The 12,892-nt window shown below is 35.0% G+C and overlaps 2 protein-coding genes across 16 annotated transcripts in view; both read right to left on the reverse strand.

Moving 5' to 3' along the window:
* LOC114337883 (prominin-1) overlaps positions 1-12,892 on the reverse strand; it is a 940,102-nt gene that overhangs the window by 40,097 nt on the left and 887,113 nt on the right. The window lies entirely within an intron of this gene.
* Positions 1,905-4,709, reverse strand: LOC126889876 (cuticle protein 16.5-like). The gene is made up of 2 exons (XM_050658581.1): positions 4,529-4,709; positions 1,905-2,626 (listed from the first exon to the last, which is right to left on the reverse strand). Exons 1-2 carry the CDS (start codon positions 4,538-4,540, stop codon positions 1,973-1,975), a joined length of 666 nt encoding a protein of 221 aa, XP_050514538.1. The 5' UTR covers positions 4,541-4,709; the 3' UTR covers positions 1,905-1,972.

Consider the following 12,892-nt stretch of genomic DNA (forward strand, 5'->3'; position numbering starts at 1 on the left):
CTGTACTTCAATTGTTTGGTTCTCATTATTAGCTTTGATTATTTGACCCAGGTATATACATATAATCGTCAACAACCTCAATATTGACATTATTTATATTTACATTTATTCTGTCGTTTGTATTTCTCATGATTTTGGTTTTAATCATGTTCATTTTTAATCCTATCTTCTCCGATGCGTGTGCTGGTTGAGTCAGCATTGTGGCTTGTTCTTCTTGGTTGGTTGTAATAAGGACAACATCATCGCAATATCTGAGGTGATTGAGATTCTTCCCGTTTATGTTGATACCCAGGTCTTCCCATTTCAGTTCTTTAAAGACGTCTTCCAGAGCTAAGGTGAAGAGTTTTGGGGATATTACATCTCCTTGTCTTACGCCTCTACTTATTTCTATGGGATTAGTTTTGTTTGTTTTATTTTCCCATTCGACTGTCAAAGTTGCTGTTTTATAGATGTTATGTAAGAGTTGCCTGTACCTGGAGTCTATTCTACTATTATTTAGAGCTTTTTCTATCGCCCATATCTCGACAGTATCGAACGCTTTTTCATAGTCTACAAAGGCTAAACATAAATCTAGGTTGTCTTCGTTTGCCTTCTCTATCAATATTTTCATAGTGAGGAGATGATCTATGGTACTAAACCCTTTTCTGAAACCTGCTTGGTCAACTGGCTGATAACTTTCCATTTTATTTGTTAATCTATTGGTTATAATTCTAATAAAGGGTTTGTACATTTGTGAGAGTAGTGAGATAGGTCTCTAGTTTTTAAGTCTCTTTTGTCTCCTTTTCTGAATAGCAGTATTGTAATACTCTCATTCCAGTCGTGAGGTATTTCTGCCTTGTGTAGACCTAGATAATATAGGAGTTTTAGCTCCTCTATAATAGCTTGGTTACCTTCCTTAAGCATTTCAGGAAGGATACCATCTGGACCGGCAGCTTTGCTAATTTCATTTGAGATAGGGCGGTTTCGATTTCATGGACGTCTATATCGGGTAGAATTTCAGACCTGACCTTTTTAATTCTTCTTTTTAGATTTTCTTTTGAGTTATTATCAGGCTCCTGTTTTGTGTCATATAATTCGCTATAGAAGCATTCTACTATATTTGGTATTTTCCTTGAGTCGCTTTGCTCCTCTCCATTTAGGTCATGAAATTGCTTTAAAATAAATCTTGTTTGACTTTCGATGTTGTTTATTTTAAATTAACTCGATTCTTACCGAATTAGCTTATATGATTTCATATACCTAAGTTCGGTCACATATATTAGGCCTGGATCCCGCGTACCAAAAAGTTGATTATTAGCAAGCTGAAAATTTGACAATAGCTTAACGGTAACTGGTCGAATAAACTTTGATGCACGGGAACACTGGAACAGGGGAAGTTTCAATTGTGGAACAGGTTAAAAATTTGGAACGTCAGACTATGAAAACGTCCCATGTATTTTGGCAGACAGAACTTTCAATTGATTTGTTACCCTTTCATTAAACTCTCATGCAAAAATCAGACTGTTACCAGACAGATTACCTGCTATAATTACTCTCATTTGGCATGTTCTACGTGTCGGACTTATTAAAATGCCGAGTTGGTGATAAATACCTGCTTGATTTTTGCAAGAGAGTTTAATGAAAGGGTAACAAGTCAATTGGAAGTTCTGTCCGACAAAATACATGGGACGTTTTAGTAGTCTGAAGTTCCAAATTTTTAACCTGCTCCACAATTAAAACTTCATGTGTTCCAGTGTTCCCATACATCAAAGTTTGTCCGCCGAGACACCGTTAAGCTATTAACAAATTTTCAGCTTGCTATTAACCAATTAATTTTTTGGTACTGGGGATCCAGGCCTATATATTTTAACTGTGTTTTAGTTGTATTTTCACAAAAATGAAACGTAGATTTAAGTTTTGTACTCTTTATTCATAATATTATGTAAATTTATAAATAATTAATATTTAAATATCAGTCGATATTACTAAGTAACTACCATGGCTGAACAACTGGTGCAGCAGAATAAGCAGACAGAACTGGAGAAGAATATCCGGCATATGAAACTGGTGCGGCAGCTACACTTTTAGTCACAAGAGGGGCTGAGTAGGTAGATACAACTGGAGCAGGCGCACTATAAGCTAAGGGAGAGACGCCTTGGGCTACTACTGGAGCCGAGTAAGTTGATATAACTGGAGCAGTCGAGGCGTAGCTCACGGGTGTCAAGCTTTTGGCTACTAATGGACTAGAGTACGCTGACACTACTGGGGCTGGTGCTGAGTAGGCTACTGGGGATACAACTGGAGCAGATGAAGCGTAGCTAACGGGTGTCAAGCTTTTGGCTACTAAAGGACTAGAATAAGCTGACACGACTGGCGCTGGCGAGGAATACGTAACTGGTGCAGAGTATGCAACTGGAGCTACTGCATTGGCTAAAACTGGCGCAGAGTACGAAGGAATTACTGGAGCTGTAGCAGGTAAAGCTAAAGGTGAGGAGTAAGCAGACACTACTGGAGCTACTGAATTAATTACATTTGGAGCAGCTAATACAGGTGCGGATGAGTATGCGGAAATAACAGGACCAGAAACTGGAGCCTCGCTTAATAATCCTGCATTTACGAAGGCAACAAGTGCAGCAAAAGACAAAACCTAAAAATATTAAATATTTTTTGTTATTTTAAATATCCTAGAATAAATATGACAGGATTATTTTTTTTGGGTCATGTTATTTTTACTATTCTTTGTTTCAATGAAGATTGTCAACAATAAACTCTTATCAAACAGTGTGTGGCATTTATACAAAACTTCTATGAGCTTTTAAACAACTTGCCATCTCTACAGATAACAATGATATGGATCACAGGTGAATGGCATGATTAGTAGTCCGTATTAACTACGTATTATACGTACGTGTTATCTCTTATCTTAAAATGGGATCATTGCCCGTATGATGCAGCAACTACAGAGCAATTTCCCTATTACTCATGGAAAATCCTGCTACATATAATCAATGAACGGCTAAAGAACGTATTTTTCCCATTGCTACAAACGCAAAAGAAACACGGATTGTCAAAAAACCGATAGAAGCCTTCGGCTATGGGTCTGTATAAGGGCTCTTTATCTCTTCTGGGCAGAACACAGTATCAGTCTGCAAATTTTTATATACAAATCAATCTATTAATAAAAGTAAACCATGCAAACTGAAATTATTTTGACCACATAGCCAGAAAACTGGGAATGATGCAACTATTGATGATAGAAGGAAAGCTAGAAGGCTGAAGACTAAGATCGAGATCTCTAATATACCAAATGAAAACCCTTAGTGGGAAACATGGCACCAGATCGCAGCTAATGGAGGTAGCAAGCCACGTCGCACTAACGATTGTTCAAGGAATGAGGAGGAAACGTTCGTCATCATCACATCATCACCAAGCACTTAGCGTCCACTGCTGGACATAGGCCTCCATTAATAAAGTCAACTGTGCTCTATTTTGAACACTTTGCATCCAATTTTTTGACTTTTTCTTGAGATCGTCATTCCAACGAGTAGGGGTCTTCCTCTACTTCTTTTGTCTACTCTCGGCCACCACTCAAGTTATCTCTTCGTCCAAATTTCATCACTGATTCGGGCGACGTGTCTGGCCCAGTTCCATTTGAGTGTGGCAATTCGGCAAATTACATCAGTAGCTTTTATTCTTCGTCTCAAGTTGTCATTTTTAACTCAATCACGAAGCGGTATTAGGTCTGGATCCCGCGTATGAAAAAAAGTTGATTAATAGCAAGCTAAAAATTTGTTCTTAAGGGTGTCTAGTCGGATAAACTTTGATATATGGGAACACTGGAACAGGGGCATTTTTAATTGTGGAACAGGTTAAAAATTTGAAACGGTCACACCACGAAAATGGCACATTTATTTTGTTCGACAAAACAGACTTATACTCTCCGAACAGAGATTAAACTCTCATGCAAAAATCAGACTGCTATTTATCACCTGTCATAATTCCTGTCATTTGACATATTCTACATGTTCCACTCATTAAAATGCCCATTTGGTGATAAACAGCAGTCTGATTTTTTTATGAGAGTTTAATCTCTGTTCGAAGAGTTTAAGTCTGTTCTGTCGGACAAAATACGTGTGACGTTTTCGTGGTCTGACCGTTCCAAATTTTTAACCTGTTCCACAATTAAAACTTCCCCTGTTTTAGTGTTCCCATATATCAAAGTTTGTCCGACTAGACACCCTTAAGCTATTAACAAATTTTCAGCTTGCTATTAATCAACTTGTTTTTTATACGCGGAATCCAGACCTATATACTCAGAATTAACCTTTTCATTTTCCTCTGAGATATTTGCAGCGTTTTAAAAGTTGTAGCTGTCAATGTCAAAGTTTCAACACCGTAGGTGTTGTGACCTAAAATATCTGTAGCTATGCATAAAGTCGTCAATACTATGACGTTCCAATCTTCACAAAATTAAAGATTATTCGAGTATAAGGTAGTTAGACATCCCGGTATTATTTAAATAACAAATTTCGAAATGTTCAATACTTACTTTGAAAGGCATAATGTTCTTCTTTTGTGAATCAACAGAAGACTGATAATGTTTCGCTTATAATTGTCTGTTTTTATACAAAATAAATATTCTTCCTACAAACTTTCAGTCTTGCAAAATTAATATATGCATGTACCACTAATATAATATGCATTATTCACAAATCTTCTATAATAGAATGTCAATAATACAGTTTATAAATTTAGTATATATTTATGTAATCCTATTTTTAATTTATATCAATTGGATCGTTCTTATTGATGAGATATTTCGTTTCAATTATGTAAAAGTCTATTTTTAGAAAATAATTTAAAATTCATTTATTAATTATGTGTATATTATCTAAAACAAATAAGTAAGTGATTTTTTGAAATTAGTAAATTTATTGTTGTTCTGAAGCTATTTCCTCGTGACATTTTTATGATTAACTATTTAAATGGGAAATAAGCCACAATTAAATTATTGAAAAAATAGTTTTATTAAAGTTTCGAAGCGATTTGGGCTTCGAAACCCTTCGAAAGCTTCGAAACTTTCCCATCTAAATAGTTAATCATAGGGAATTTATGAAAAGAAAAATTTAGAGGAATTTGACTGTAAGCCGAAATTGTGTTAATGTCCGACTGGTCTATTATTTGACAAATAATGACATTAATGTCCGACTGGTCTATTATTTGACAAATAATGATATTATTTCGAAGTCTATTAAGTACGATATAACGCCCAAGGGCGTATTATTGAAAAATAACGCCCTAGTCTCTTGGTCTCCATTTCAGTATCCACTTTGTCCATCTGTTATCTGTCATTAGAGCCACGTGAACTGTCCAGTTTCATTTCAGTGTTGCTCTTCTCTCTGCTGCATCAGCATCACGTCTAATGCTAATGACCTTTTGTTCCATAGGATTTTTTCAATAAGTTAATATTTTCGAGTTATTTTCGAGTAAACACCTTCATTTTTCAACAAAAAAAAACACACTTTTAGGCGGGTTTTGGCAAATTGGATAATTGGCATTAATACTTATTAAAACATTCTTAACAAAAATATAGCACATTAAAAACTTAAAAAAAAAATGGTGTACGCATGAACTCGCTACACCCGGCAGAAACAAAGTTCTAGCTAATGAAAAATAGGTTCATATTATATCCGTCAAATTTCGAAGTGAATTATTTCAACGTGAAATAACCAAAAAATCATGCACTTTGTGGAGAAAATCATCATAACTTTTTTAAAGTGTTTAAAAAAATATATTTATCTGTTTTCTAAAAAAGTCTGTAGCATCAAAAGTAAGCCAGTTGCGCTCATAATAAAGTTGTTCTCTTTTTCTTTTGCCAAACAAACTCGGGAAAGTCACCCCCTAATAGGGAACTTGCATAAAATTTTAAATTCGAAAAAAATGGTATAAATCACAACAGAACATAATTTAGAACCTGTATCAAAAATAAAAAAGTTTTGTTTGTCTTTCGTTTGGCCCCTAAAGACTACTAAAAATTCAACTTATACCAACCACCCCAAAACGCGTCGTGACGTCACTGGGTTGCATGTTTACATTCTACACCAATTGTATATATAATTTTGGATTAGACATTATAAACGTCAGTAGAAAATACAGTTATGTGACGTTACAAATGTTTTTGATCGTTTGAACTATTCATAGAAAATTTGTACTTTTAAAAAATGGTTTTATTTTCAATAGTAAACCTTCTTTCCTTTCCTTCAGAAACTGTATCAAACTGCAATCTCAACAAACTGGTATATTTCATTACAGTGACATACGATAAATGCCATTAGAATATAAATATTTTTCCTTTATTCCCCGACGACGATCTGGCTAAATACTGAAGTAGGTGGAGGCCAATAAACTAAAGAAAAAGAAGAAGAATATACGTAAATATAACCATAAACTGAACCACATAGTCAAACTCTGTGACGTCACGGGTCGTTTGAACTATTTTAAGATAAAGAAGACTTTAAATTTGTACTTCTAAGTTATTATGAGTTTTTGAAGCGTAAAATTTTGGATATCTCATTTTTATACAAAACTGAACATTAATATGTAATAAAAAAATGTGCAAGTTCCCTATTAGCGTCAAAAACAAAATTAATGGTTTAAATAAAAAATTTAATAAAAAGAAATTAAACAAAAATTTAAATTAAAAATAAAATAAAATTAAAAATATGTCGATCGGATAGCTCAGTGCGACGAGCAGCTGACAGCACTTCACTTCTCCGTGAGGTATGCAAGTTCAAGCTCAGCCAGGTCATTGGAAAAACAAAAAAGGCTAATGCGTCAGTATAAAATTTTAAATAAGAATCTGGCGCTTAGACTGGAATATGCGGGCGTCTGATTGGCCTATGAGGGAGCAGTACGGCAAGGGATAACGGCTTGCGGCTCGGTGATACTTCCCATATAACCCTACCGGAAGGGCGTTGACGCCTAAAATACCTAAATATACCTGCCTACAATACTAAAATAAATAAAAGTATTGCTTTTTACTTCATAATTTGTTTTACTCGTGTATGTGTCGTCAATGTCTGTACGTTTCATCGGTTCAAATTGCTTATTTTTGAAGGAGTTGTAGTTGAAAGGCCTTGAACTAGTAAATAATCATCAGTGTATGCAAATTGAGGACAGCCATATCTTAACCAATTTTTGTGTTACAAAAAAAAATAAAAAATCTAAAATATTCAGAAAATCAAAAACTACATTTTTTTACTCTTTGTGATTTTTGGTCACACTAATAAATTTTAAGTTATTTTGAAAAAAAAACATTTTTTTCAATATTAAAAATTAAAACAGATTTGCTTTAAAACCAATTCTTTTTAAATAAGCCCTTTGAACAGATGATACTTACAATCATATAAATAATACATTAGCAAATAACTTGTGAAGCGGTAACAATTAATTTGATTTAAGATGCTAATTAGTGACTTTCCCGAGATGTTTGACAGAAAAAAAGAGACCAAATTTATTTTGATCGTAACTTTCTTACTTTTGATACTAGAAACTTTCTTAAAAAACAGAAAATATTATTTTGTTAAACACTTTAAAAAAGTTCTAATGAGTTTTCTCCAAAAAGTGCATCATTTTTGGTTATTTCACTTTGCGTCTGCTGGGTCTAGTGAGTTCATACGTACACTATTTTTTTAATTCTTAATGGGCTATATTTCTGCTAAGAATGTTTATTTCAATAAAATACTTACTTGTTGAGTTACTTGCCAAAAACCGCCTAAAAACGTGTTTTTTTTCTTGAAAAATGAACGTTTTTACTCGCAAGCAACTCGAAAAGTATCAACTTAATTAAAAAATGCTATAGAACAAAAGTTGCTTAGAATTATTAGTCGTTTTATACATTTCCGAACTTATTTTGAACGTATAATTTTTCACAACTTATAAGAGGTGAAACTCACCCCCAGGGCAAAAGCACACAGAGGCCCAATATAATTGTTATTTTTGACATGTTATCTATGTCTTTGCCTGTGTGTTTCATGTCAATCCAAGAGGTGCTTTAAAATTTTGCAGCAAAAACCGTGATTCAATATACAATAAGCCGCAAACCGTTGCTAAGGGCATCCGACACAATAAATTACATTCGTAAAAAAAAATAAATCTCCACTACACTTTAAAAATCATTTTTAATAATAAAATGTAATTTTCGTTTAAAATAATTTTTATTTTAAAATAATAATTATAAGTCTGTCTTTAGTCGATGAATATGAAATAATTTCTTAATTCATATAAATAAAGTCACTACGATTTAAGGAAACAAAAACAATTATCTCGGATTCAGCTGGTCCTAGAAAATTTTTAATTTGATTGGAATCAAAGTTAGAAACTAATAGGATGTATAGGGGAGGCTTCAGTTCTAAATGTTTATAACGAAATTTGCCCCTTATTTTCAAACCCGAAATAAGAGGTTGAAAAATGTCACCCATTTATTTACATCAGAGTATGAAAATATAAGTCTTTAGAAGGAGAGTGGATCTTGAATTAACTCTCTACGATATTTTTTTCAAAAAGTTATAGTCTTCGACATTTGCCCGTTTGCGATAAACAAGTTATGATATATAAGCAATAAGTTCACCAATCGGGTTCTACAATTTTTTTATGTTTGGTATTCATAGATCTTTATTTTATAGCCTTAAAAAATAAATAAAATTTATTTTTACAATAAATAGTCCAATTGCAAAAAACGGCCATTTTGGACTTTTCGCAGGCTGTTTTGCAAATAATGTATTAACGAAATTAAATTTGCCATAGCCCAAATTGTAGGTTTTTTAATAAACTACAATTTTCTATTTTTTCTAAGTTTTTCTCTAAAATGAATATCCTAAGCTGCAAAATTAAAAATCTTTAAAAATTGCAAATTTAACAAATGAAAATCGTCATAAATAAAAAAGCGCACAAAATTGTTGGTTACATTTTAGTAGAAGTTATTCTTGGCATCGTCCTTTACAACACCTGATAGGTTTCAAAAATTACTGAATTATATTCTGAAATCGACCTATTTTTCACCCACAGCTTTGTAAACCGCGAGCAAGCTTACTCCACTAAATTATGAAAGTTTGACATTTATAAAATTTTGACAGAAATGACAATTAAAATTAATAGGTTAATTAAGTCGCCGGTTGGGAATAAGAATGACGTAACTGCAAATTTTGTTAATTCCTGTTTATTTCGTAATTAACTTCAAAAATACTGTGCACAGATAACACAAAAGCGACAGAACTCTAACTATGTGCTGAGGCTCTACACTCTACAGGGTAGTTGCGTCGTTATTAAAATATACACCATTTTAGACGGTGTTTCAGATCAATAATGACGCAACTGTAAATATGGTTGAAAATGGGGGGAATTAATTAAGATAATAAAATTCGGACCAATAGGGATGAACATAAAAGCCATCGCTGTAAGAATAAACGGCATACGAAATATTTAAAAATACTTTTTTGTAAAGAAAAATTTTAAAATGAAGAAAGATGAAACTGTAGAGAGGGATGAAAATGGGGGGATTAAATTAAGATAATGAAATTCGTACCAATATGGATTAAACTAAAAGCCATCATTTTACAAATAAACGCCATACCTATGCTCCAAAGCGTTCATCATCATCATCATCATACAAACTCTTCTGTTCACTGCTGGACATAGGTCTCTCCCATTCTTCGCCACTCTTCACGGTTCTGTGCTTCTTTTTGCCATTTCTTGGATATTCGGTTAATGTCGTCCATCCAGCGTGATGGTGGTCGTCCTCTGCTGCGTTTGTCTTCTCTTGGGCGCCAGTCAATTAGTTTTCTGGTCCATCTTGAGTCTTTCAGTCGCGCTATGTGACCTGCCCAATTCCATTTCAGCTTGGCTCTACGTTCAACGACATCAGTGATACCTGTTCTTTTCCTTAAGTCTTGGTTCTTTATTTTGTCTTTTTTTGTCACGCCGAGAATCGATCTTTCCATGCGCCTTTGTGCCACTCGCATTTTTAGTGCTGTTGTTTTTGTGAGTGTGAGAGTTTCTGCTCCGTATGTCATAATAAGAAGGACGCATTGGTCGAATGTCTTCCGTTTCATAGCTGTCGGGATGTTGTTGATCTTAAAGATGTCTCTTAGTGAACTATACACCGCCCAAGCAAGTGTTATTCGTCAATTTTCTGTCAATTCTACCACTTGATTTTGGATGGTTAGGTGTTCGTTGGAAACTAAATTTGTCATAAATTTGGTCTTACTGATGTTCATTTTTAGACCTATTGTTGAAGATACGTTTTCTAATTCTAGTAGCATTTGCTTCACCCAGATCTTCGGTAATAAGTACTATATCGTCGGCAAAACGCAGATGATTGAGCATTTCTCCATCTATTTTTATTCCTCTATGTTCCCACTTTAGCGTTTTAAAGGCGTATTCGAGGACTGCTATAAATAATTTAGTTGAGAGAGTGTCGCCCTGTCTCACACCTCGCTTGATATGAATTTCTCTGGTAGTATCATGTAGTTTTACACGCATTGTGGCGTTTTGGTATAATGTTTGCACTAACTTTGTAAACCGGTAATCTATTTTACTATTGTTCAGAGCAGTTATAATGCTGTCTAATTCCACAGTGTCGAAGGCTTCGTGAAAGTCTACGAAGATATGCACCAGTGGTTTTTTATATTCTATCGACTTTTCTATTAAGGTTTTTACTGTTTGTAGGTGATCGTTTGTTCCGAATTTTGAGCGGAATCCAGCTTGTTCTCGGGGTTGGTAGAAATGTAACTTTTTTTCTAGTCTTGTCGTAATTATTCGTGTAAACATTTTATAGATGTGGTTCAATAAGCTGATTGGTCTATAGTTTTCTAGGTGCGCCTTGTCTCCTTTCTTGTGTAGTAAAATTGTTACTGCATTGTTCCATGTTTCCGGTATGCAACAATCTGTTAGACAAAGATTAAACAAAATTTTTATTTGGTTGAGAAGGGCACGTCCACCCATCTTTATAGCTTCTATTACGACTCCATCTTCTCCTGGCGCTTTGTTGCTTTTCATCTTTTTCATTGCGTCCTGGATTTCGCTTAGTGTGATCTCTGGCGTGAGCTCTGAACCCTGGTTAATAACTTTGCGTGATGCAGCGGCTTCTAAATTTTTTTGGTCTTCTCTTTGGCTTGTATATAGTTCTTGATAGAAGTCTTCAACTATGTGTAGTAGTTCTTCTCTATTTGATGTGGGGACTCCTCCTTTGTTCTTTAGTTTGTGTATTTCGCATTTTCCATTGTTTAGCCGTCTTCTCAGGACTTTCAGACTTTTATTCTCTTCTATAGTTCGCTGGACTTTTTATTCTTAAATTTCCTTAAATCTTTCCTTATAGCTTTTGATATTTCTTTGTTTATTTTCCCAGTTCTTCTTCGTCAGTGCTTTCGTTTCCTCTGATTTTTCTTCTAGTTTTCATTAGTTGCTTTGTTTCAATGGTTATTTTTTCGTCTTGGCGTCTTTTAGGGTAGTATTTTACTTGAGCCTCTCGAAGAGCTTCTACGATATTTTCGTTTAGGGCATCTACATTATTCATGCATTTATTTTGTTGTAGGATTTTATTGATATTGCCTTGGTATTCATTTAAACTCGTTGGGTCAATCCATATTGGGTTGGCTTCCTTCCTAATAATTTTGGATCTTTCTGTTATTCTAATTTTAGTTTGGCTCTTACCATTCTATGATCGCTGCCTGTGGTAAAGCTATTAAGGACTGTGACATCGTTGAATATATACTTTTTGTCACTGATTATGTAGTCTATCTCGTTTCTGGTCTTACCATCTGGGCTTTTCCACTTCCATCTTCTGTGATCTTTTTTAGAGAAGAAACTATTCATCTGGTATAGATTTTGTTGTAATAGAAATTCTAGTAGTGCTTGGCCAAGCTCGTTTCTGCCTTTGGATCCAAATTTACCTAGTTCTGTTTCCTCCTCATCCTGATTTAGACCGATCTTTGCGTTAAAGTCGCCGCATATAATCGTGTAATGTGTTGGTGTTTCTTTCAGTGCCGTTGAGGTGTCATCGTAGAAGTCTTCAATCTCCTCATCCTGATGGTCCTTTGTTGGTGCGTATACCTAAATAATCTTTATTTTATACCTTCGGTTTAGCTTTACGATTAAATAGGCTACTCTTGTGGTTGTACTTCTTGTAATCACTAAGTCATCTGCAAGTCTTTTGTGTATAAAGAATCCGACTCCCCCGATTGATTCGGTTTTACTACCTATACTATAAAATATATGCCCTGATTTTAGTGTTGTCAGGTTTTCTCCATGTCGTCTTACTTCACTGACTCCAATGATATCCCATTTTACTTTTGACATCTCGATTTCCATTTCAGTGACTTTTTCTTCAGATAATAATGTTCTGGCATTGTGGCATTGTAGGTACAGATAAAGAGTGTTAGAGGTTTTTTCGTCTTTCGCGTCGTCAGTTTTTTGTCTCCCCCAGAATCCTTGGGACAGACTGATAAATCAGTGTGAGAGTTTCGATTTCTCGCTATACTCACCTGGGGTACATCCGCTTTTGTTTTAAAATCTGACATTTTGTTGGGAGGTATTTGCCTGGAAACACCACGCTGGCAAGGCGGGTTGGTGAGTTTTTAATTCAGCCGCTCATTGTGAGCACCGACGCTGTTTGAAGCCGCCCGCTCCGGGTCAGACGCTTCTAGGTTTGTGATCTTATACTACCCCTAAAATCGAGGGTTGCCAGCTCCGCCATCTTCGCCGTACCGGAAGTATTCTTCGTCGCCTTGGATGCCGTTCTGGACTTCATCCGTGACCCTGGATAAGGGACCCTTAGCAGGTACTAGCGTCCCGGGTCAAGAAGCTCCTGGAATCTGCGGGGGCAGGGATTGATTCACTTTCCCTGATAGGACTATCC

The sequence above is a fragment of the Diabrotica virgifera genome, chromosome 8 (assembly GCF_917563875.1).
Source record: "Diabrotica virgifera virgifera chromosome 8, PGI_DIABVI_V3a".
Classification (NCBI taxonomy): domain Eukaryota; kingdom Metazoa; phylum Arthropoda; class Insecta; order Coleoptera; family Chrysomelidae; genus Diabrotica; species Diabrotica virgifera.